This window comes from Bubalus bubalis, chromosome 22 (assembly GCF_019923935.1).
Source record: "Bubalus bubalis isolate 160015118507 breed Murrah chromosome 22, NDDB_SH_1, whole genome shotgun sequence".
Classification (NCBI taxonomy): Eukaryota; Metazoa; Chordata; class Mammalia; order Artiodactyla; family Bovidae; genus Bubalus; species Bubalus bubalis.
In genome coordinates this window covers 4,608,700-4,634,549 of record NC_059178.1, presented here as the reverse complement: position 1 = coordinate 4,634,549, position 25,850 = coordinate 4,608,700, and the positions used below count along the sequence as shown (strand labels likewise).

Sequence of the window (25,850 nt, the reverse complement as noted above, 5' to 3'; positions counted from 1 at the left end):
CACCACACGCACATATATGCAGCACATGATGTGCACACACACACAGCACATGGCCCCACACCCACGTGACCACACCCTCAAGACTGTTCTAAGCGTTTCTCCAGTATCAGAGCCCACCTCCTTCCGCCCACAAGTTCATTTCAGCCCTTCCTCCCCAGGTACCAGTGTGTCTCGGGATTGAGTATGGGTTAAGCACCCCCAGGTGGCGTCACCCCCAATGCAGGGCTCCCCAGGGGCTGCTCTTGGCTGGAGTGCTTTTTCTGGAACTCAGCTGACTGAGTGTGGGAGTCTGTGCTGATTTTTCAGGCTCATGGGGCGTCACACTGACACCAGGAGGGCCTGGTTCCCTAAGGGAACTGCCCTCACAGGGCGTCCGCCGTGATACGGGGGCCTTGTCCCCCCACGGCTGCCCCTCTGCAAGAACGAGCCGAGCCGTTCATGATTCTGCCCAGCCCTGGCTCCCGGGTCAGGGACTCTGACACATGCTACGATCCTGTGGGCCTGACACTGGCCAACAGCCTGGTGGCCACAGAGAGGGAGTTGTCTGTGCCTATTTATAGCAACCCTAGTTTAATTCAAGGCTCACTGACTGGGAAGAAATCTGTCCAGGGTACTTTTCTTTGTCTTTCACCAACATGAAGCGGGCTTTGGGGCAGAGATTACAGAGGACAAAAGCTTGGCTCTGCCGCCCTCTGCTGGCTGGACGGCAATATTGCCTTCTCCCCAGAAACTGGGCGGACCGGGCCAGGTGTGCGTTTGCAGGACCCCCTGAGACAGATGCGGCTCTGTTCCCAACAGGTGTTGGTTTACACCGACTTTGATTTGATTAGGTTAAATTTCCGAGTCTTATATTACAGAATTAGACATTTTTCCTTCTCGCCCTTCAGAGAACTCTAAATGGCTGAGCAATTTTCAAATCAGAAATATGTTCGACTGTGGGGTTAGTATCTTTGGTCTTCCTAGAAGATGGATTATTATATGTTGAAGCAATCCGACTTGCCACACGTTGTAACATGAAGTTTTGGTACTCAACATTGCTGAAGGAGTGTGGGGGTATGAAGTATTCCAGAATATTCCACGCTTCAGTGTTAAGGACCATACCACCAGGTAAAGTCGCATTGGAATAAGTCGTGACGGTCCCCTATTTTCTTTTGTAATATTATAAGTGATATTAAAATAGTCTCACACCTCCTGGCAGTCTGGTGTTCTTTTCAACGTGATTAAAAGAACACAGGTAATGATGCCCACACGGAGCACTGCTTCTCAGGGTAGGGGCGCCCGTCCCCAGGCTTCAGTAGAGCAGGCAAACTGGCCATCTCCGGCACGGATGCAGGAAGCCAGCCCTGGGGGCTTGCTAAGAATAAAGAGAAGGTTCCTGGCCACGTCTCCTGCTCTCTGGAGCCTCTGACACCCGCCAGGCTCCCCAGCCTTTCTCTCCCCCATTTGAGATTGTGTCCCACACATCTCCTGTCTGTCTACGCTGTCTTTGTGCTTGAAACCCTTCCCCGAATCTCTCGCATTGACTGCCCAGGCTCCCTTCTGCAGCTCTGACTTTTCCTCGAGTTCCTTCAGCAGACTCTTGCCTCCTGGCCCTAGGGACCCCTTGCAGCCTGTGATCAGGCGGCCCCCTTTCCCTGCACCTCCTGCTCTGTCCTTGGGAAGAAAGAAGACGGGATGGACACAGCCCCCAGGGACCTTCAAAGAGACCTCCCAAACCCCACGCCTTGTACTCTGATCAGAGAACATTCCTCTTTTGTTAGTTTTTTCAAGCTGAGCTAAGAAACATTTCTTTAGAGAGAGAGAAAAAAAAAAGTGACTGCAAAAGTTTAAATAAAAGGTTTTTAAAGACACAATGGACAAGATGATCTAATACCCCTAATAGCTAATATTTCTCAGACATTTCAGAATTCCCTTCTCTCCCACCCCCTCTTCAGGGAGGAGGCAATAAGTAACACTTAAGAGACAACATTTTGCACTGGGTGCCAGCTCTCGGCTCTAATGGGTGCTGGGCAGCTGTCCCAGGCCAGATAAGTCACATTAAAGCTGAGAACAAAACCTAAGGGATTGGATTTCTTTTTTAAATTAAGAGAAAAAAAAAATGTGGTCAAGGTTCCTGGAAGTTGTTAAGATGCTTTTTAAAAGACATCTTAAATCATCATTCTTATGCTTGTCTTAGTTTTTGAAACTTCTTGGGCAGGTTTCTTCTTTGTTTTGGTGGAAAGTGGCTCCAAATAATGGTATGGAATTCACCTACTCTGAGGTCAGGCTGGGGCACGAGCTGAGGAAGGAGGCCAGTGTTTATCAAGCACGCGCTGAGCCTCAGGGACGGGATGCAGATGAGCTGGGGGATTCTCAGGACCAGCCTGGGTCCCCATCTGTGCCTCAGTGGCTTTGAGAACGTCAGGGCTCACGTCCACAGAGCCAGTGAGACAAGAACCCGGCACTTAAAGCAGGTCTGCGTGACGCCTGGATCTGCCATATCCTACAAAGGACATGATGTCTGTGAAGGAAAGCTGTAACTTGGGAAATTCTTCTGAGGTCCAGGAAAATCTCTTTGTAAATAAATAGGGGCACCACACATTTTCTAAGTGGGGAAACTTGCTCAGGACAAATAACTAGACAAGATGCTAGGATGGCAGGCATGAAATGATACCGTCCTGGGCAAACCAGGATGCCCTGTCGCCCCTTTCATCACGTGGGCCAAATGTCTATGACGCCAAGAAGCAAGGTTACCAACAGGAGAATCAGAAGCAGGTGGCAGGACCAAGAGCTGAACCCAAGTCTTTTAATAAAAAATCCCTGCCCTCACTACATCATACCCACCACCCACGACATATGCTCTTGACAAGCCCATGGCCAGGACCCACATCCCTGACTCGTAGACATGGCTCTGGTCAGCAGAGGGGGTGCAGCATGGAGATCGTTCTACCGCAAAACGCTATTATCCTGAGCAGGAACATGGTCAAGCTGCATCTTTGTTCTGAAGCCAGATCAAAAGCTTCTGCGTGGTTGCTGAGAACTTCATGAAGCAGACTTGTTGATCTGGAGGTTAGAAGAGTGTTCCCCTTTCTACTTTTCGCAAATCCCTTCTTCTCTCCATCCTTCGTATACTAATTGAAAATTGTACTTGTTAAAGGACTGCAGATGCCAGTGGTCTGAAATCACCAGAAAGCCCAAGTAAACACGATGCTCCCAGCTGTAGGAGAGTGAGCTACGTCAATCATGCTGTTCTATCATCTGTGTTTCTGACGCTTTGAGATCTGCAGCTTTGCAGGCAGGGGCGGCTCCCCCTGCCAGGGTCAGCCAATTCCTAGAGACAATGACTGGCCTTCTAGAACGGCTCGCATAGGCCAGTTAACCAACCTGCAGCCCACTCCCACCATCCACTCTACCTGGTCTCACACTCTGGGCCCCCTGCCCCAGTTACCACAGGGCAAGCAGTGGACAACGCCACTCAGCCCCACACCCCAGAGCCTCCCGGAAACTTACAGATGACTCAATTCCAAGCTCTCGCCCAGGTTTTCCCCTCCCCTCCTTCTGCCTGACTGACCCTTGGGCCTCCCTGTGGTGCTCCCCACCATAGTCTGGCAAGCCCCTTCCTCTTAGGAACTGAGTAACAAACTCTTTTCAGTGGCGACTGTCTCCTGATCTGTCAGCTTCGTCATGCCTGAACCATAATAGAGCCTCCATTGTAAAACACAAGCCACCCCTTCTAAAACTCACTTGCCCCCACCCCATTTCCCCCTCCTTACAAATAATCCTAGTCCATGGGGACATCAGCAGTGGGAGAATGCCCGGCAGTTCCAACCCAGAGCTCTATTTTCACAAAGGAGCACAGATAGACAGCTTTCTCCTCACTGGTGGTCAAGCAAAGCAGAGAAAAGAGACCGTTTTTTCAAGAGACACCCCAGTAAAACATGATCTTAGGGCCACCTGGGCACTGCTCACCCCATAGTAAGCAAAGCGATACCCGAAGTTAGGAAATCAACACCATTGATAACAACCAGAGTCATCAATCATAGCCCTTCCATAGTCATCTGCCCTTTAATCAACCACCACCATGGGAGTTTGGGAGATGCCTAAAATACTCAGTATTTGGTGCAGAGTACAGGGTAAAATACAGGTTTCCCAGGTGGCACTAGTGATAAAGAACCCACCTGCCAATGCAGGAGACATAAGAGATGCGGGTTCCATCCCTGGGTTGGGAAGATCCCCTGGAGGAGGGCATGGCAACCCACTCCAGTATTCTTGCCTGGAGAATCCCATGGACAGAGGAGCCTGGCAGGCTTTGGTCCATAGGGTTGCAAAGAGTCAGACATGACTGAAGCAACTTAGCACACATGCAGGGAAAATACATTAAAAATATACAAGTTGAATTCACCACACTCAATTGCACAAATTTTTAAAAGAAGCTAATAGTCAAAATATTAAGTGTAGAAAAATGGAATATTCCTAGTGAAAAAAATTCCCAATAATGCTGGCGTTCTCCTCCGCCCGTGGCACTCCTGCAGATCATTAATTTTGAAATATATTCAGAGTTCTTATTTGTTTCAAAGTTAGGAAACCACATGTGTCTCCTTGGGAGAATGAAGTCCATAAATATTTTAGGTATGTGAGAGAAGTGAACTGAATTCATCCCACGAGCATCTGTCATCCATGGTTGGGACACAGAATTGCCTCTGCCAGAAGGTGTTTGGAAACCCAGAGTTGAATGACAAGGCACTAGATTTTTTTTCTTTCTACTCACCCTTTAGCCTCTGTTGCTATGCCAACGTCGGTTAACTTCATGCCTACACCTACAGGAAGAGAGAGCAAAGACAGCACGTGTTACCTGGGGCTCCTCGGAAGAGAGGGACCACGCATTCACAGGGAGGGGCCATCCCAGCCCCGTCTTGTCCCTTCCTGCAGAAACGCTTCCCTTGTTTCCCTCAGCAGCAGTGGACAGCATCCCAGATGTGCCTCCAGCCTACGGGGCCACAATAGGGAAGGCGGGCTTTGGGGGCAGCCAGCCAAAGCATGCGCCCAGGGACGCTGTCCTCTGCCTGCCTGGCCCACCCCTCTGCTGGAGCAGGGGCCCGACACCGGCCCCAGAGATCTCTCCCCAGAGACACTCTGCTGTGGGCCTAGGTCTATTCCGTGCTCTTCAATGAGAGTGGAAGCCCTTGTCCAACAGGAAGTGGGCTGGGTGTGGCCTGGGCCGACCAAGTTCAACAGTGAAAGGGTTCAAGACCGGCATCTGTTCAGTTCAAGGCCAGGCTCCAGACCTACACCTTCCCATCTCCATAAAGACAGCGTCTGATTCAGGATCAAAGGTTTATCTGGGCCAGCTTTAGATCCAGGGAAAACGTCTTGAGTTATATGTGTACTTTTTAGCCACTGGACTGGAGATGCAGACATGTGTCGCCCATGGTCTAACCCTTTGATGCTTATCCTAGCTTCTATCCATTCAACCAGGGGTCCCCAACCTCCAGGCCACGGACCAGCACCTGCTGTCAGATCAGCGGTGGCATTAGATCAGAAAAAAAGTGCACGATGAATATAATGCACCTGAATCATCCTGAAACCAGCGCCCACCCCCGCAACCCCTGGTCCATGGAAAATTGTCTTCCATGAAATTGGTCCCTGGTGCCAAAAAGGTTGGGGACTGCTGCATTAAAGCATCAGAAGTTGGGCGGGGTCGGGGGGCGGTGGCGCAGCAAACCAACGCCACAGCTCTGAGCATCCCACCCTGGGTCAGTGAAGAGCTCTGGGCAACCTTGTTAGAATCCTAAACACACAGGAACCTTCTTCCTCTCTCCCAACCCCCAGCAGGGGCAGCTGGGACATGGCTCAGGAACCGGGGATTCAAACAGAATGAAAGTCCTGTTCTGTTGCGAGGAGGAAGAGAGCACGATTTCCACCTTCCACGGGGCGGGGTGGCGGGAGGTGCCTCTCTCTCAAGCACCATCTTGTCTGGAAGGCAGTCTTCTCTGATGCCCAGAGTGTGGGTGACCTACGGCCTTTCCAGAATCTCCTTTCCAGACCAGACACCAACTCTGTTCCTTCCTCTGTAGGATGGTGGCTGTGGGCACAGCTCCAGCTCCACGGACCTCTGCCGTAATCTCACCCACGCCACCTGATGGCAGGTCCTTTACAGCAGGGCATGGGGTCCACGGACCCTGGAGGGTTACAGTCCACAGGGTTGCAGAGTCGGACATGACTGAAGCGACTTGGCATGCACACGTGGGCTCCATGGTGCCATGCCACCTGGGTCTCGCCTTCTCGTATCTGGCCCCTGACTCGTCCCAGCCAGGCCAGGCTGTGGCTAGGGGAACCAACATTCCCAGCAAAAGCCGACCCTGAAGGTCAGGCCGGATGGCAACCTAGTTCCACGGTCTCTGTTCCTAGGAGTACTGCTCCCTGAGGCTCAGAAAAGCAATGGCTAAAGGCTTCAAGCTCTGATCCAGCAACACCTGCCTGAGCTGCAGTGGAGACACAGGCCGTGTGGCTGCTCCGGCTGGTCGGACAGACAGAAGCAAAGAGCCACGCTTTCCTGCAGGGCCCCCGGGAGCCGAGTTAGACACAGCACTTTGAGGGCGCCAGTAAGCATTTTAAAAGCCTCTTTCACTGCTGGCCACTAAAATGCGCCTCGTGCTTTCAAAGCTGTTAACAACAAGAACATACGTAGAAATGCTTCACATGGTTTTTGTCATAGGAACTGTACTTGGGAAGGAAAAACACTAAATTGCAAAAGCCCTCTCTGGACATTCTGTTTCGTAGAAAATGTTGTATTTAAAAATTACAGCTCTAAGCTGCAGAGAAGTCCAATTTTAAAGTCATTTGGCAAAAAGGTCCTTCAGCTTGGGAATTGCTTTTCCTCGAGTCTCACAATTACCAGCTGTCACCGACACTGGAAAAGCAGAATATGACTTTCAAAAAGAAACCTCTCACTCGGCTTAATGATTTGCCAGCAATTCAACCAAGGCTATTAAGGGTCTCTATAGGACGCTAATTTGGATTATGGTGTGCAGCTATTAAAGCATGTCGGGGATGACAGTCATCTACGGGTTGTTTCCGACAGAAGGCGGAAGAAGGCAGTATCACAAGAACCCAGAATTTGAGTCCTTGGTTATCGGGCTGACAGCTTCTTAGGAATCACAGTGGTCTCAGTGCGTGCGGGCCTTGGGGCCCAATGGCAGGCTCACCTTTCACCCCACAAACCTGCAGGACTTGCCACAATCCCATCAACACATGAAGGCAACCAGGGAGAAAATAAGAGTCTGAGAAAAAGTGATAATTGAGCTTGGGTTTGTTTGGGATTTTTTAAATCCTAATTCCAGAGTCTTAGCAAAACGATAAAACGTGGGACTCGCTTAGAGAATAGGTGTTACCCAGTGCCACAACAGAGATAATGGAAATCTTGCCCAGTAGCAGAGAGTAAAGCACCCTTATGAGACACCGTGCCAACACTTTAAACCACACATGTCACCATAAGGTGATATAAGGTTCCCCTGTAGCTGTTTACCGGTGCCTGGAAGCAAAATTAGCCATTCATGAGGCTCCCAGTGTTGCTTTTCAGTGTAACAACCGTATTCGACACAAAGTTAACTCGGAAGGAGAAAGACAGGTGAGTCTGAGTGGCACAGTCTGGTTGAGACAGCTGTCTGTGAAGACCATGTTTTGAGTGCATGGCAGCAGCGTCTCTTCACGAGTGAGTGGTTAGGGCTGTCTTCAGCTTGCAGGTCAGCCTCCCCTGCAAGTCTGAACGCTGCCCTCCCCGGCTGGCCTCAGAGGAGCCCCTCACAGCAGCCTTCGACATTAAGGGATACTTGGGAAACCTTGCAAATTTGTAACTTTGAGTTTTCGTGGAGAGAGCTTGGGGTTCAGAAACAGTGTGCTGCAGCGGGGGGAGGAGAGGGTGGGGCAAGTTGAGAGAGTAGCGTTGACGCAGATACACTATCACGTGTCAGACAGTTAGTGGGAAGCTGCTCTATAACACAGGAAATGCAGCCTTGTCCTCTGATGACTTAGAGGGGCGGGAAGGAGGCTCGACAGGGAGGAGACACACGTACGCTTAGAGCGGATTCATGTGGCTGTCCAGCAGACACCAGCAACATTGTAAAGCAATTACTTTGATTTAAAAAATAAACAGGGATGCCTGGCACTCAAAATAAAAAAAGAAAGAGTGGGTTGGAGTCTGGGACCCCTCTTAGCAGCCGATTGACAGCCATAATTAGATGCTTAACTCCCAGACTTTTTCCATCTGTAAAACGGGGATCATGATGTCTCTTTGGCAGGGCTATTAAGATGAAACAAAAACAGGGGAAAAGGAAGCAGGCAAAAACTGACGAACTCCAGGTTAGGTCTGTAGACTTATCACATTGTGCTGATGTCAGCCTCCTGGTTTCGACCGTGTTATAGCTATGCAAGGTGCTGTCATAGGTGAAGCCGGGTGAGGGATACCTGGAGACGCCTCTCCACAGTCTTGCAACTTCTCATCCCTATGGTTATTTCAAAAGATTTTAAAAATAGGGAACACCGTGTCAGTGCCGTGCTAAATGCCTTCCTCTCACGTAATCCTCACAGCCACCCCCTGTGGAAAGGGCTGAGACACAAAGGTGAGTGGCCCACTCACGGCTGGACGTGGGGGTGCCAGGGGCTCTCCTCACCACCAGGCTCCAGAGCTCGGGGTCCTTGTGTGTGACAATGTCTGACATTAGCAGGTACCCAGTTATAGGTCAGGTTTTTCCTAAAGCATTGTCATCTGGAAACGAAAAGGGAGGCCCCCATGGCCGAAGCTGCTGGGGCGGCAGCCCATTGTCCTCCCCGCGTGCGTGCGCATGGCTGTACCCCCACGTGCCTCCACCAGCCTCTCTCGGCCTGAGAGCCTTTCTTGGGTCACATGCCCTCGCTGCGCTCAGCACAGCTGGCCCACGTGCCAGTGGCAAACCCAGGGGAGTTCACACCCCCCCACAGCAGCCCTCTGCTGGTTACTAAGGGGAGCTGGTGTATAAACACACCTGCTCCTCAAGTGTGATCTTTGCTGAGAAGCTTGTCCTGCTCAGCCTCCCAGACTTTCCCCACCGGGCATCAGCTTCACAGTGGTGACTGGGTATCAGGCACCCTATTGACTTTCTTTCCCTTCGCCTGCCACACTTCCTCAATCTCCTACCAGCATTTCCTGGGGTCCCCTCCCAAATATTTGCACTCGAACATTTGTGTGAGACAGAAGATGAACTTGGCCTAAATAAAGGAATTGTTCTGCCCAATGTTTTGGAGGTAACCGCTAAGCTAAGAGTTAGAGAGGAGACTTCCCTGGTGGTCCGGTGGCTAAGGCTCCATGATCTCAATGCAGGGAGGCCTGGGTTCAATCCCTGATCAGGGAACTAGATCCCACACGGCATAACCAAGACCTAGTGCGACCAGATGACTTTTTTAAACTGTCCAAAGAGGCTGGAGACCGAGGTCATCCCACGGGCAAGCAGTGATGGGTCCCTAAACAAATCTCGGCTGAACATTTCTGGATGGCAGTGCTCCATGCACACCCCTCTCCCCCAGGAAGAGGCACTGACCCCCGGCTCCACCAGGAGGGGACACCTGGAAATTCCCACCTGGTCTCCCCTGGACCCTTCCCCAAGCGCTTCTTCCCTTTACTGATTTAAGTCTGTATCCTTTCACTGTAGTAAACCGCAATCACAAACATAATGGCTTTTCTGAGTTCCATGAGTCCTCCCAGAAAATCAGCGAGCTGCAGGCTGGTGGTCTTGGGGAAACCCCAAACTGCAACTTGTCTCAGGGCCTCTCTGTGAGAAATCTAATGATGACATCCCCATTTCACACCCCAAATGCATTCCCCAAGAAGTGGGTATAAATGGAAAAAGTGTTGTAAATTCACCAGGGGAGCTTGAAATCTCAAGCCCCCGTGAAAGACCCTTTCACCTATTATGAATGAATTCTTACATTTTAATTAATCTTTTGGTACGTGTGGATTTTCATATATACATGTATTCCTGATTTTGTGCCTATTGAGGATACAGAACACCAATTTTTGGTTACCTCTTGTAATGGGAAGGCATTATGAATAATTATAATTGGAATGAATTATTAAAGCGTATTTTGTTACTCAATTGGCTTGGTCATTGGGATGAATTATTAAAGCGTACTTTGTTACTCGATTGGCTTGGTCATTTCAGGCTCCTTTGTCACTGTTTCTCATGAGACATTAGTTAATACTTTCTGCTGGTAAAGATGCTGACAGTCTGCACCCAGGAGATCGCTCCCTCCGCTTCCCCTCCGCCCCCACGAACGTCCCAGACCATCCCTGGGGCCCGGCCAAGCTGCCCGTCTCACCCTGCATGTCCGTGACCAGCAGGCAGCCACTTGTTTTCTGGTAGACCCAGTGCTGGAAGGTGCAACACTTCTGCCCAGCCTCCGACTCTCTTCTCAAGAAGTTTATCTCCTTTCCATCCCTGATGGAATACTTCACGAATTCTCCAATCAGCTCTTCCTCCACGGTTGCGTATGGGATGTTATTCTCAGGTCGATGGATAAGGAAAATAGGAATGATCCTGTAAGGAAAGAGACCATGAGCAGGATTGTGTTGTCACGTAGGAATAAAGACGTGGGGACATTCTACCCAACCGGGAGGAGCAGCGGGCTGCAGGATAAACCCCCGGGTTCCATCAGATGTAGATTAAATATCTGCCAGTGATTATTTAATGGAAAAAAAAGGGGGGGGGGTGTTCCTTTTATTTGTTCCTAGAGTTGATGAGAAACTCTTCCTCCAGATGGAGTTTAATTGCTCCTGTAGAAATGAATGTCTTTTTATAGCCATCGTTAGAGTCCATCAGTGACCCACTGGTCAGGTGACTGTACCTCCGTCCAGCCAGCATATATCCACCCTTCTATCCATCCTTCCTTTTATTCGGTCAGCAAATATTCACTCAGTGGCTTCTGTGTCAGTCTCCCTCCCAGACGTCCTTCTAGAAAACACTAAAGACGACACAAGCTCTGCTCTCGACGATCTTACATTTAAATGCAGGCGCCGGGCAGCAAACAGGTGCAGCGCGCTTTGTGCTCCACGAGGAACCAGAGCAGTGCGGAGGCCCGGCGCAGCCCAAGTGGGCTGTCGTTTTATTTGGGGAGGTCGGAGAAGGCCTCGAAAATAAGGAGCATTTGAGCAGAGAGGCCTGTAGGAGGTGGGGCTTGCGGGGGGAGCCATGAGGGCGTCTCGGCAGGAACATTCCAAGTGGAAGGAACGGCAGATGGAGAGGTTCTGGCCGGGGGCCTGGGTCGCGGGGTGCAGTTCAGACTGAGGGGCGGCATGTCTGGAGGGTGGTGGCGGCTGAGCAAGGAATGGGGGCGGGACTGGGGGGGCCTGGGCCACTTGGGAGACTCCGCCCTTCGTACTGAGCCGGGTGAGAAACATTGGAGGGTCTTGGAGAAGGAGGAGATCAAACTTGCATGCGACAGGGGCCACTCTGCACCCCTGGTGGCATGTGTGAGGATGGACAGGGCGGGGGAGGCAGCAGGGAGGCCACGCAGCTGCGATGCGGGGGTCAGCGGTCAGATCCTGCCCCGCCCACTGGCCCACCGATCTAGGGAATCCACCCTAACCTGCCCCTCCCTCCTCCCACCTCCCCCAGCCTCACTCTACGCTGAGCACCCAGCTTCCTGGTTGGACCGGGAAAACAGAAACGCTGAGAGCGCTTCTAAAAGCTGCCACCACCACGCGCTCCCACCCTCAAGGACCAGCCCTTCTGGCTGCGACCCTCGACCTCGCCCCACCGGCGCCCTGGACCCCAGCCCCTCCGCAAGGTTCGAGGACACGCCGACGGTGGGGCCCGCTCACTCCTGCGTCACTGTCCCTCTGCACACTCCTTCCCGGTGGGCACGCTGTGGTGACTCCGCAGCCTGCGGACCCCGCAACCCACTCCTACCCCGACTCGCCATTCCCATCAAAACCCAAATCCGCCTACAGCCCTTCCCCCTCCCATTCTCTCCTGAACCCAAAGCGGCCTTTCTGCTTAAGAAAACCTCAGTCTGGGGCACCACGTTGCCCAGCGGAGCAGTTCCCTTCTCAGCCCTCATCTGACTTGTTCTCAGTGGCACTGAAGAGTTGATCTCACTTGTCTCTAAGACATTTTCCCCCGCCCTCCAGAAACTCACTTCCTTTTGGTTTCCTTTCTGCTTCCCTGGCTACTTCCTGTCTGCTTTGCTGGTTCCTGGTTTCTCCCCATCCTTTACACCCTGGCACATCCTGGGACAGTTCTCCTTGCTTTGCAATCAGTTCTCTAGTTTTAAATTCCCTTGCTTTAAATACAGTCCGCATTTACATCAGCAGCCCAGACCTCTCCCCTGAAATCCTGACACGTCTCCAGCCAACTAACTCTCCATCTATATTTGATGTCTAAAAGGCATCTCAAATTTAACATACAGAGACTGAACTACTTATTTACCCCAACTCCAACATCTGTAGAGTCTACTGGAAACTGTACCTTTGCATTCTTTCATGCATTCTTTCCATTCAACAAAAAAAAAAATCAACTGAGTAGCTTGTGGCCTGTGCAGAGTGATCCATCTGCCATACACCTACACGAGTCTTACCCTGCCTTCACCGTCTTCAAGGGGCTGCTTCGTATGCCCAGTCTAAGTGAAAGTGGCTCAGTCGTGTCCAACTCTTTGCAACCCTATGGCCTATCCCAGCCCATCAGGCCCCTCTGTCCATGGAATTCTCCAGGCCAGAATACTGGAGTGGGTAGCCTTTCCCTTCTCCAGGGGGTCTTCTCAACCCAGGGATTGAAGCCAGGTCTCCTGCACTGCAGGCGGATTCTTTACCAGCTGAGCCACAATAAGTTCACTTCAGGCTTCTCTCCCTTTTTGCTTCCTCCACGTTGTTGTCTTTGTTTAGTCACTAAGTCGTGTCCAACTCTTGCGACTCCATGGACTATAGGCCCCCAGGCTCCTCTGTCCATGAGATTCTCCAGGCAAGGTACTGGAGAGGGCTGCTATTCCCTTCTCCAGGGGATCGTTCTGCCCCAGGGATCAAACCTGCATCTTCTGTGTTGCAGGCGGACTCTCTATGGCTGAGCCATCACAGAAGCCCGGCTCCTTCTGTAAGTCTGATTAAACACACCTGGCCCCGGAAAGTCAGGCAAGCCTGTTCTCTCAAACTCCCCACGCCAGAGGCTTAGTTCCACCGTCACTGCCCCCTTTTGGGGCTGTAGCAACCACTTGCAGACCGGTCTCACCGCATCCAGCCTCTGGGCCTTGTCCCTGGACATCCATTGTCCCAGGTAGATAGCCGTAAGAGCCGCATCGACGCAGGACTTTCAGGGCAATGAAACTACTCTCTATGGTGCCATATGACACATCAGTAGACAGTTGTCCACGCCCACAGAAGGCACAACCCCAATGTACGCTGTGGGCCTGCAGTGATGTTATGTCAATGCAGATTCATTGTGACAGATGTTCTGACCCGGTGAGGGGTGTGGATGGCGGGGGAGGCGATGGGGTGTGGAAATCTGTCCCCTCCATTCAATTTTGCTGTGAACCTAAAACTGTTCTGAAGATAAAATCTGTTAACAATGACGTGTCTGCTCTGTGGCTCAAGTTTGCCCTGCTAAAGCTCCTGGTTAACCCCTGCCTCCTCGTCACCCCCGAAGCCAAGAGAACATGTTCCAAGCTCATCAGCTGAGCATTTTAAGTCCTCTGCATTCTGGCCTCCTAGCTTCCCGCCTCTTAGCCTGCCCCCCCTTTTTTTTCTGCCTCCCAGCACACTAGATCTGCTGAACTTTTTCTGTCTCTTTGGAAACCTCCTTTCACGGCTCTTCATCTCTTTGGACGTGCTGCCCTCTTTGCTTGTGAGTCTCCACCCTTGCCCTTCATCTAGAGGACTCTGACTCATTCTTCAACACCCTCGTCTCGGAAGCCTTTCCAGACCCCCTCCCTCCTCCTCCTCCTCCTCCGTGTCCCCATAACTCCCTGCACTCGACGCACTGGGTTTTGTCCTGCATGCCTCACACTCCTGCTGGCTGTGAGGGGCAAGAACCTGCTTCATTTTCTTTTTATTCTTTAAGTGCCCATCACCTAGCTTGGAGCAAAGCCTGGCTCGTAGTAAATGCTCAGTGTCTGGGGGAAAAAAGAATATGTATACAGGACAAAGTTTGAGTCTTGGCACGGACATCTGGGGCCAGGTAATTCTTGGGCGGCGACTGTCCTGTGCATTACAGGATGGTTAGCAACGTCTCTGGCTGCTTCTCACCAGAGGCCCGGAGCAGCCCTCCTAGTCACGACTGATACAGGATACGACCTGACAATCAAAGGAGAAGTCATCTCATTAAAGTCTGACCACAACAGATGCCATTTTCGAGGGCTTGAAAGCAGAAATTATGATAGCCACCCTGAGAAAGAGGTAAGAAGCTAATTGTTGATGTTTGTTAACATGAAGAATATGTTTAGTACAGATCGTCAGATGGGTAAACAAGCAGGAATGTGCATTAGGGACTTATACCTAACAACTATCAAGATGTTTAAAGGCTCAGAAGGGAGGCTTCTGGAAAGGTCTAAGTGACAAAAGAAAACAGTGATGGTGTGACAGTCGCCGCAGCACTGATGGTGGCCGGGCGGGGAGGCCGGGAGGCTGTGGTGGTCAGACACACGCGGGCCCCACGGCGAAGGCCTCGGAAAGTCAGACACACGCGGGCCCCACAGCGAAGGCCTCGGAAAGTCAGCCACACGCGGGCCCCACGGCGAAGGCCTCGGAAAGTCAGCCACACGCGGGCCCCACGGCGAAGGCCTCGGAAAGTCAACCACACGCGGGCCCCACGGCGAAGGCCCCGGAAACGCCCCGGGCTTCAGCCAGAATCTCTACAGGTAAGCATGTACAACAGTCCTGTGTGACGCCGTGACCAAAGCCAAGCTTAGGAGGAGTCGTGTGGCCTGCAGGCGAGGCCCCCCCAGATGCCGTCACAGGCACCGCCATCGTCCCCTCCTCTCTGGGGACAGGGCAGGTCCTCCCCCAGTGACGTGAGACTTCAGGTCTGTCTCTTACGAGGAAGGGGTCCCTGGGCAGGTCTGCATTCACACGGGGTTGTGGGGGGCTGCTCCCCCAGCGGTGAGAGCAGAGCTGGAAGGGTCTCCCAGAGCACCGAGGACACGTGGGCTCCACCCACGACCTGCCCTCTCCTGGGAGTCCAGCTGGACTCCCAGGTGTCACCTCGAGTCAAAGATTGTAGAGAAAACGTTAGCAAAGTGGGAAGAAGGATACAACACTCAGGTGAGTTTTAAAGACACAAAACATACCATTCCAAACAAAACCTTCTGCAGGCGACTCGGTCTTTGGCAGGGTGCACTTTTACCCTCTTCTGCCATTTATGAGTGTTTCCTTAAAAAATAAAACACAACACGAGAAGCACACCTCCCCTCTCCCCGCCCAGTTTGAGATGGCAGAGCACTTCTCTCAGGAGCAGGATCTAGACCAGGACACCGTCCTGAGACACCACGTGGGCAACCCTTCCAACACGGATGCTGAGTACCAACCCCACGCTTGGGGAAGGACTGACACTGAAGCTGAAATTCCAGTGCTTTGGCCACCTGATGCAAAGAACTGACTCATTTGAAAAGACCCTGATGCTGGGAGATTGAAGGTAAGAGGAGAAGGGGACGACAGAGGATGAGACGGTTGGATGGCATCACCAACTCAATGGACATGAGTTTGGGTAAACTCCGGGAGTTGGTGATGGCCAGGGAGTCCTGGCATGCTACAGTCCATGGGGTTGCAAACAGTCGGATACAACTGAACGACTGAACTATCCCTCCATATCCTGCCCTTGTCCATGAATGAGGTCAAACTCTCCCACAATAAGGAAAGGTATTTGGATTCCAGAACATGCACAGCCATTTCCAGAGCGGTGGCATATGTGCTGGAAGCTGATTAAGCCTGAGTCCTTCACCCTTTTCAAGCCCTGGATGCATCTTGATATTCATAATTGTGTTCTTTTCCTTAGAGAAGCCTGTATCAGTCAGTTCGCACAAAGCTTGGGTGTGTCCCTGCAGGAGGGCACTTTGCTGCCACGCCTGGTGGACTCTTCCTCCTCAACCAGGAACTTAAGAGAACAGAGCAGCAAGAGGGGCTGGAGAAGGATGGGCTGAGCTCTACAGACAACCCAGACTACCTCAGTGCACTGAACAGAAAGCAATTGAAAGTGGTTTTCTTTGCAGTAAGTTCGTTTTCCTTGAAGTTGCTGAGGATTGCTTCCCAGGTGGCGCTAGTGGTAAAGGACCGGCCAGTGCAGGAGACGTGAGAGACACGGGTCCAATCACGGGTCAGGAAGATCCCCTGGAGGAGGGCACGGCAACCCACTCCAGAGTTCCTGCCTGGAGAATCCCATGGAGAGAGGAGCCTGAAGGGCTACCGTCCACGGGGTCTCAAAGGGTCCGGACATGACGGAAGTGACCCGGCAGGCATGCACGTATACTAAGCACACAGGCAAACCTTGAAGGGCAGCAAGCATGAGACTGTATGTGGTGTGCCCAACACACCTGCTCAGGAAGGGGATTTCTCTTCCGTTTTGTGAGTTCACAGAGATGATGCGGACAAGAAACAGGCCCTTCCTGCTTTCCCCTCTTCCCCGTTTGCACTGGTGTGTAGACGACTGCTCCGTCTGCAGTTTCCAACGGGCGCTGGCACAGCCCCTTCTCTTCCCACGTGTGGTTTCAGCCATATAAGAGATCGGTAAACACGAGCTCCAGACACTCCAGCATGCGCGTGGGCCAGCAGATACTTGTCAGTGTAACTGACCTCAGTGGGTAAACTCTGCACCTCCGTGTAGTGCTCCACGGAGCAGCGACTACGCTCCTACGGCCCCGATTATCCAGTTTGCTTTTCCCTGACGCACCACCGTCTTTATTTGTTGTATCATAGGACTAAGTTTTTCGCGATCTCCTGTTCTGTTTATGGTTTAGACAATGTAATACCCATGAGTAGATACATTTTCTATTTAACATGGTATACACGTTTATTCTTTGCAGCCAAAGATGGCCAAGCTCTATACAGTCAACAAAAACAAGACCAGGAGCTGACTGTGGCTCAGATCATGAACTCCTTATTGCCAAATTCAGACTTAAATTGAAGAAAGTAGGGAAAACCTCCAGACCATTCAGGTATGACCTAAATCAAATCCCTTCTGATTATACAGTGGAAGTGAGAAATAGATTTAAGGGACTAGATCTGATAGAGTGCCTGATGAACTGTGGACAGAGGTTCGTGACATTGTACAGGAGACAGGAATCAAGACCATCCCCATGGAAAAGAAATGCAAAAAAGCAAAATGGCTGTCTGAGGAGGCCTTACAAATAGCTGTGAAAAGAGAAGCGAAAAGCAAAGGAGAAAAGGAAAGATACAAGCATCTGAATGCAGAGTTCCAAAGAATGGCAAGAAGAGATAAGAAAGCCTTCTTCAGAGATCAATGCAAAGAAATAGAGGAAAACAACAGAATGGGAAAGACTAGAGATCTCTTCAAGAAAATTAGAGATACCAAGGGGACATTTCATGCAAAGATGGGCTCGATAAAGGACAGAAATGGTATGGACCTAACAGAAGCAGAAGATATTAAGAAGAGGTGGCAAGAATACACAGAAGAACTATACAAAAAAGATCTTCATGACCCAGATAATCACGATGGTGTGATCACTGACCTAGAGCCAGACATCCTGGAATGTGAAGTCAGGTGGGCCTTAGAAAGCATCACTATGAACAAAGCTAGTGGAGGTGATGGAATTCTAGTTGAGCTATTTCAAATCCTGAAAGATGATGCTGTGAAAGTGCTGCACTCAATATGCCAACAAATTTGGAAAACTCCACAGTTGCTACAGGACTGGAAAAGGTCAGTTTTCATTCCAATCCCAAAGAAAGGCAATGCCAAAGAATGCTCAAACTACCACACAATTGCACTCATCTCACATGCTAGTAAAGTAATGCTCAAAATTCTCCAAGCCAGGCTTCAGCAATACATGAACCGTAAACTTCCTGATGTTCAAGCTGGTTTTAGAAAAGGCAGAGGAACCAGAGATCAAATTGCCAACATCCTCTGGATCATGGAAAAAGCAAGAGAGTTCCAGAAAAACATCTATTTCTGCTTTATTGACTATGCCAAAGCCTTTGACTATGTGGATCACAATAAACTGTGGAAAATTCTTCAAGAGATGGGAATACCAGACCACCTGACCTGCCTCTTGAGAAATCTGTATGCAGGTCAGGAAGCAACAGTTAGAACTGGACATGGAACAACATACTGGTTCCAAATAGGAAAAGGAGTACGTCAAGGCTGTATATTATCACCCTACTTATTTAACTTCTATGCAGAGTACATCATGAGAAACACTGGACTGGAAGAAACACAAGCTGGAATCAAGATTGCCGGGAGAAATATCAATAACCTCAGATATGCAGATGACACCATCCTTATGACAGAAAGTGAAGAGGAACTAAAAAGCCTCTTGATCAAAGTGAAAGTGGAGAGTGAAAAAGTTGGCTTAAAGCTCAACATTCAGAAAACTAAGATCATGGCATCCAGTCCCATCACTCCATGGGAAATAGATGGGGAAACAGTGTCAGACTATTTTTTTGGGCTCCAAAATCACTGCAGATGGTGATTGCAGCCATGAAATTAAAAGACGCTTACTCCTTGAAAGGAAAGTTATGACCAACCTAGATAGCATATTCAAAAGCAGAGACATTACTTTGCCAACAAAGGTCCATCTAGTCAAGGCTATGGTTTTTCCTGTGGTCATGTATGGATGTCGGAGTTGGACTGTGAAGAAGGCTGAGCGCGGAAGAATTGATGCTTTTGAACTGTGGTGTTGGAGAAGACTCTTGAGAGTCCCTTGGACTGCAAGGAGATCCAACCAGTCCATTCTGAAGGAGATCAGCCCTGGAATTTCTTTGGAGGGAATGATGCTGAAGCTGAAACTCCAGTACTTTGGCCACCTCATGCAAAGAGTTGACTCATTGGAAAAGGCTCTGATGCTGGGAGGGATTGGGGGCAGGAGGAGAAGGGGACGACAGAGGATGAGATGGCTGGATGGCATCACTGACTCGATGGACGTGAGTCTCAGTGAATTCCAGGAGTTGGTGATGGACAGGGAGGCCTGGCGGGCTGCGATTCATGGGGTCGCAAAGAGTCGGACACGACTGAGCAACTGAACTGAACGCGTTTATTGAATTATTCCATACATCCATACACTTTAATATTTCTCAAGTATTTTTCTATAAGCCTCTGAGGGCCCCATGAAGGGCAGGGTGGCAGCTATGTGCGCCCTCTTGGAGCTTACGGACCCGCTGAAACATGCCCGGTTTCTCCCCAGCCTCTCATCCCTCCAGCCCACCCATGTCCCCAGGTCAAAGCCAGGCCAACCCAAGGGGGAGACACTCACTCGGGCACTTCCCCGAAGCCTTCCAGAGGCTGGGCTTCTGCGGCGTAGATCTGCGCATAGTGTCTGGCGGTGTTCTGCACGTAGCATTCCTAGATCAGCCAAACACACAGGAAACCCCAGGGGTGAGAAGAAAGCCAGAGCACTGCCCAGTGAGACTCAGATTTCCCAATGTAGGTCGACTCAATGCATTTGCAAACCCACCCCGAGGTTGGGGGCGCAGAAGCATCATGAATGTAGCCTACAGTCGGTAGCTGCAGGAGCTCTGAGACCTGAAGGAGCCATGCAGGTGACGGTCACGTGGTCTCCGGGCGAGGTGTCCCTGAACTATGACGTTTCTACCGGGCGAGGTGTCCCTGAACTATGACGTTTCTAGGACCCACATGGCTGAAGTTCACCCTAAGCTAAGGGGACTGGTCCCCAGACAGGGTTTCAGATGAAGCGTGGGTGGGGATGGTTGGGTTTCCCATGAGTTCTTCCAACTAAGGTTCTTTTTTAAAAAGGTATAACAAGCTGTAAGTTACAAACACCTTGCCAAGATTGTTGGCTTAGGAAAAGCAAACCAGATTCTGCTTTCCTACTCTGTAGGGCTTTTCTAAGTGGGCATCTGGATGCTGGGGGATTTTCCATGACTGGACCAGACGGTACCTCAGATGGAAGGAATACTCCCTGAAAGCAAATTGAGGAGGATAGACTTGGAAGAGAAAGGAATGCGTGTGGCAGAATCTTGTGCTCAGAGGAGAGGGGCTGTCTTCACGAGCACCAAGCCCACAGGACCATTGCCACGTCTGAGATAACCGCCGATGATGTTTGAGAGCACCCAAGAGACCTGAGTCTGGCCTATTCATTTAATGGGTTAAAAAATTTAAGGGCCCCTGGTTTGTGAAAGAGCTACACCCAGATCTCCTGAAAGCTCGGCCAGCCCTGGCATTGAGTGAAATTCATGGACAGGGCAGGGGTGATGTGGGGGAGAAGCCTGTGTTCCCCCCACCGCTCCCCTCTTGCCTCAAGGGTACCACCACCCAGCAACACAGGAAGGAACTTAGACTCGGCTCCATCTTCCTCCGTAGCTCATGGGCGGATACAGAACACGACTCAGGAAGGCAGGAGCCAGGACAAACGCTGACCCTTTGGACTGTACCCCAGCCCCCTTCCTCTTCCCTAAAACCAACCAGAAGCCTCCAGAAATTACCCTTGACTTTGGCTGTCCTTTCCTGGAGAAGGAAATGGCAAACCCCACTCCAGTATTCTTGCCTGGAGAACTCCATGGACAGAGGAGCCTGGCGGGCTGCAGTCCATGGGGTCACTTTAGGTGTCCTTTGGGAATCCTGGCATCTAAGGTAGCTTAGACACCCCACCCCCATATTCTGTGTCCAGGTAGATTCAAAGCCCCGGGGATTTGATGGGGCTTCCTAGGAAGCCTTCCTGGAAGTGATCCCAGCCCAGGTAGAAACTGGCGAGGCACCTCCGGACACAGGCAAGTCCCAACTGGCTGCAGCAGGCCAAGAATTCGCGGGGACAAGACCAAGGTTTGATCTCGCATTTGCCCTTGGTCTAGTAACCGCAGAGAAAGACACCCTTCTGGCGACACTCCCATCAAATTCTGAGTCGGACTTTCATCTCGGGTTACCTGCGTCCGTCTCCCACCTCGAGCGGCACCCTCAGGGCGGGTGGACCCACCTGCGCGGCGAGCCTGTAGTTCCTCTGGATGAGTTCGTCGTTGTTTCTGGTCCCGTAGGCGACGGCATTGTGCACCTTGAGCACGCAGGCGTGGCCGGGCTTGAAGACCGGCGTGAGGCCGCGCAGCACCTTGCTGCGGAAGGCTCTCCGGTGGACGCCTTCCCCGAAGTGCAGCTCCTCCGTGGCGATCTGGCCATGCAGGCGGCCCCCGAAGTAGCTGTCACGGAGGAAGTCCTCTCGGAAGATGAGCTGGCTGAATTCAATCTCTTCATATACTAGAACGCAACACAGCTTCCGTTGCACGGAAATACCCCCCACCCCTGCTCATTGGCTGAGGAGCATCCCCACACAGGCACAGCGACGGGCAAGGCTGACCCGCAGACGTAGGGAGCGGGAGCCCTGCTGGACTCCCAGCAGAGGCAGCGCTTGACGGGGAGGTGGGGGAGGTGGTCACTGAGGATGTAGAGCAAGGCAAGGTCCCCAGGGGACTGGAGGAGAGAGGGGCAAAGCTGGCAAGACCAGAAAAAGGACTGTAGACAGGTCTAGAAAGTGAGAACAGGATCAGGCCAGGTGATTAAAGGCAAGTGGAAAAGATGAGCGAAATGTGGGAGAGAGAACAAGAATTGACAAGATCTGCTAGCTCAGTGTTTCCCGGTTTTCTTTTTTCATTATTGCCTCCTTGCAAGGATTCTTTTTAGCCTTCCCACCCCCCTAATTTCTCCACATAAGATGTGACTGCCACAGAGGTGCTGTGTATCTGGTTATGTACTATATGTACGTCTGTGCTTTGTGAACAAAAATAAGTTTTTTGCCTCCCCAAGACCCAATTTTGTCTGCTTGTGGGTGTTACTGCCCCTTAAGAATGCCTGTGGTAGATTAAAGAAGTAGGCAGGTACAACCCAAAAGAAGAAAAAAAAGAGTTCCCTCTGAAGAGAAGCTGAAACACAGTAGAATCATCTTGGATCTCTCTGTAAAAAGTTTTCTAGCAGCTGTATCGTTCAGAGATGGCAATGGCACCCCACTCCAGTACTCTTGCTTGGAGAATCCCATGGACGGAGGAGCCTGGTAGGGTGCAGTCCATGGGGTCTCTAAGAGTTGGACACGACTAAGCGACTTCATTTTCATGCATTGGAGGAGGAAATGGCAACACACTCCAGTGTTCTTGCCTGGAGAATCCCAGGGACAGGGGAGCCAGGTAGGCTGCCGTCTATGGGGTCACACAGAGTTGGACATGACTGAAGCGACTTAGCAGCAGCAGCAGCGTACAAGGATGGGGATGGGCAACTTCCCCTAAGAAAAAATACACAACAAGCACGAACTCCACCATCCTCAATAATCCTGTCCGTAACTTCCAGGAATGTCTACTTAGCCAGGAGAAACTATAAGAAAGATGCATCTTAGAACTTCTCTCTGAAGCCCTGTGTACCATCATTAAGTCGTTCTAGCTCTGAGTCATTCCTTTTGGGCGCTCCCACCAGCTTGGTTTTATTAGATTTTTAGTTAGAGATCAACTTGTGAAATTATATGTGCCTCTTCTGGAGATTTAAACAAGGTGTCTAGGGGCGCTTCCTCCAGGTGAAGTCACTTGACGCTTCTTTATCAGAAGGTACACAGGAAGCAGAGGATGGTACGGCCTCCCCAGCCATAGAAATCAGACCCCTGGGTCACATGGAGAAGGTGACGTCTTCAGCGTCCAGGCTCCCACCCAATGGTGGCAGTCACAGCGCTACAGTTGCAGAGACCAGTACCTCAGCCCCACCAGGACCCCATTCCTGACTGGTAAAAGCCTTGAGAAGTGAGTCTCTGCAAGCCTAAATTAACGGGGTGAGAGCAAGAATCTGCGATGGGGAATGCCTACTGGTGCTAAGCAGCTTACGAGACAGAACCCCTTCTTCTGAAGGTCATTTTTCTGATAGGAGAAAAGGATATTCTTTTGCATATTTAGACTTCAGGGGGATGGAGACAGATGTAGGGAGAGGATTATAAACTTACACAAGCATATGACACACAGGTATGCAGCGTTTGAATAGTTTGTGAGGAGACTGCATTTAAGTCTGTTTTGGATAAGTCATAACATTTAATAGACCATTTAAGTCAAGATCCCAGCCCCTTGTCTTTAATTACTAGATGTTACTGCATCTTGATGTCTGTACTAGCTTGTTTTCAAAGATCTCAGGATTTTAGTTTGCTTAGGGGAAGAAAAAAATCAGTATACATAGTACAAACGGGCAGTGTAAACCTGGCCGCGGTGAGTGCCTGCATCACGGAGATTAGCAAACTGCAAATCGGGGCCTCCCCACCCCCCAGGCGGGTTGTGAGAAACTGGCCAGCAGATGACCTACTGCCGTGAGTACCTGTCCCCAAGAGGAGACGCGAGGCCGCGTGGCCTCAGCGAGCGGCCCCGGGGCAGCCGTTAGCTCGCTGCTGCTGCAGAGGTGCATTAGTGCCATAGGAAAGCGCAGAAGTCCACCTCGCACTTCTACTAAGATGCAAATGAATGGACTTACTCTCCCAGACATCTGACTCTCTGAGAATCTGCTCAGCGAGTGCAACTGCTAGTCCGATAGAGAAGAAAAAACAAGCAGAACCAAAATACACTGTGAAAGTGCCAGAGGCTGAAAAATCTCATGGAGATGGGCTGGATGCACAGCCGGTGCTTCACAGAGAAAGTTAAACCCCAACCTGCCCCCCCACCACCACATGGTCCCAAGATAGCACCGCTACAGTATGACCTTAACAACCACGCTGGACTCTGGTAGCCTGACCCATTCGTCGTAGGCCCTGCGATTAGGTTGAAACAGCTTATGAGTTTCCCTGGTTTCCCAGGCAATTCCTGAGCCCTCTCCTGCTTCATCAGAAGAGCTGATGGACACTTGCTTCTGCCTTCGTCTCTAGAAGCTGTCTCATGGTTTAGGGTGCACCCACTTCCGCTGACGCTGGGCTCAGATTTGCTTACCTTTAACATCTGGGTGACTTGAGAGCTGTTTGAGAACTAGAAGACAGAAGAGAAAGCCTTCAGCACCAATGAGCATCCCAGAGCTGGCAGGGGCTAGTGGCTTTCACTGGAAATGGCAAAGCTGAGGTTTACCTTCGGCAGTGAGGTTAAACTCAGCGGTCACTCTCCCGTAACTGTTCTTGATGCAGCAGTAATAGACGCCCTGGTCCTTCTGACTGGCTTGAAGGATGGCCAAGCTCACCATGGAGTTGTCTCCTGCTCTGCAGTGGGGGACACGGACATGGACAAGCATCATTGCTCTGAAGTTGTACTTTTAGGCAAAGCAGCTTTATTACAATCATAGCCCAGTCGGATTTTTTCTGGAGTGATGTTATAGAAACAAAACTAGAGTTCAAGTCTTCCATAGCTGCATCTGGAGCAGTTTACAAAGATGTGTTCCAAGCAGACATTTAATTATACAGAACACTGATTTGCCTCACTTTTTATGAAAAAGGAAATGGCAACCCACTCCAGTATTCTTGCCTGGAGAATTCCATGGACAGAGGAGCCTGGCAGGCTACAGTCCATGGGGTTGCAAAGAGTTGGACACAACTGAGCGACTAACACTTTCACTTTCAGCTGACTTGTGACAAGACTAGGGGCTTAAGAACACTTGGGGAGCTGAACTGGGATCTCTTTTGGCAGAAGCTTGTGAGGATTAAGTTAGACTGGGTTCCATCAAACCAGGGGATCTGTTTCCAGAAGGAGCCACACCTCCTCAAGTGCGACAGACGAAGCCTGATTCACCAGCTCACTTGAGCGAGCGTTTACTGCTAGAGAGGGGCTAATTTAGGGCGGGTCACTCTACCCGGGGGATTCTCGGCAACGATGCACTCACTCATCTCCCCCCTCATCTCCTCTAGTAAACCTGGGGCCCCAGATAGAAACTGGTATCCCCATCCTAGAGATGGCAGCTCTCCACCCTGGGAGATGCCACTTTTCCATAACCTCAGATTGGTTTTTTCTATTGATTTACCTTCTTAGCTTCGTCTGAGCTTTTTGTCAGGTTAATGGGAATTTATGAGGACAGCGAGTTGCACTGAGAGGCAGGAGAGCTCTTTAATCTTGGGACCATGGAACCTCAGAAGATGATTGACAGGTGTCCCTGCTTTTAGAGGATGAAAGGGGCTCATGGCTGCGGCAGGCCAGAGCCCTCTGCTCTCTTCCCTGTCCAGGTATCTGTCACTCTGAGGCAGGTGAGCGCCCTCTGCTCTCTTCCCTGCCCAGGTATCTGTCACTCCTCTTGGACACTGTGGGTGTGGAATTTCTGCTTCAACCTTCCTTTATTTCCTATGATTTACTCTTTTCCTTTAGAACCACATTGTGAAATAAACTGTGAAAAGTAGCCAGGGCGGATAATGCACCTTCTCTGCACTTGAGCTATCGATCTTGAATCTTTCGTCCACGAGATGGTAGAATCTTCATGAATCTCTGCAAACTGGCAGCTCAATTTTACATTTCCAGAGTGGTCAGGGGACATCTCAGCTTGGATCTTTTTCAGTAATACTGGAGCTGGAAAGGAGAAAACTTGTAGGTCGGAGTTCTTATGAGAAGTGCAGAAGAGCTTTTAGACTTTCCTGTTTTATCACATTTAATTCTCTCAAAGCCAAGAGACAGATCATTATTATCCTCCATTAATTGATGAGGAAAGCTAGTGTCTGAAGGGAGATGTCGCTTTCCTAAACAGATAGGAAATGAACAAGTCAGTCTAATCGAAAACTCCCTTTTCAGCCCTCCCAATCCTGTGGACAGAGGAGCCTGATGG

At 50.7% G+C, this 25,850-nt stretch overlaps 1 protein-coding gene across 9 annotated transcripts in view; it reads right to left on the bottom strand.

Moving 5' to 3' along the window:
- ALPK2 (alpha kinase 2) overlaps window positions 1-25,850 on the bottom strand; it is a 157,801-nt gene that overhangs the window by 10,001 nt on the left and 121,950 nt on the right. For 3 of the 9 annotated variants that reach the window (XM_006073381.4, XM_044934633.2, XM_044934632.2), the window contains 7 exons: window positions 25,450-25,597; window positions 24,179-24,306; window positions 24,047-24,082; window positions 21,091-21,365; window positions 19,414-19,502; window positions 10,330-10,547; window positions 4,748-4,796 (listed from right to left, as the gene is read on the bottom strand). In XM_006073381.4, the coding sequence (XP_006073443.4) occupies window positions 4,748-4,796; window positions 10,330-10,547; window positions 19,414-19,502; window positions 21,091-21,365; window positions 24,047-24,082; window positions 24,179-24,306; window positions 25,450-25,597 (943 nt within the window). Of the gene's footprint in view, window positions 1-2,771; window positions 3,156-4,747; window positions 4,797-10,329; window positions 10,548-19,413; window positions 19,503-21,090; window positions 21,366-22,234; window positions 24,083-24,178; window positions 24,307-25,449; window positions 25,598-25,850 lie in introns of those variants that run through there. The other 6 variants (XM_044934634.2, XM_044934635.2, XR_006547737.2 and 3 more) reach the window with 6 other exon arrangements.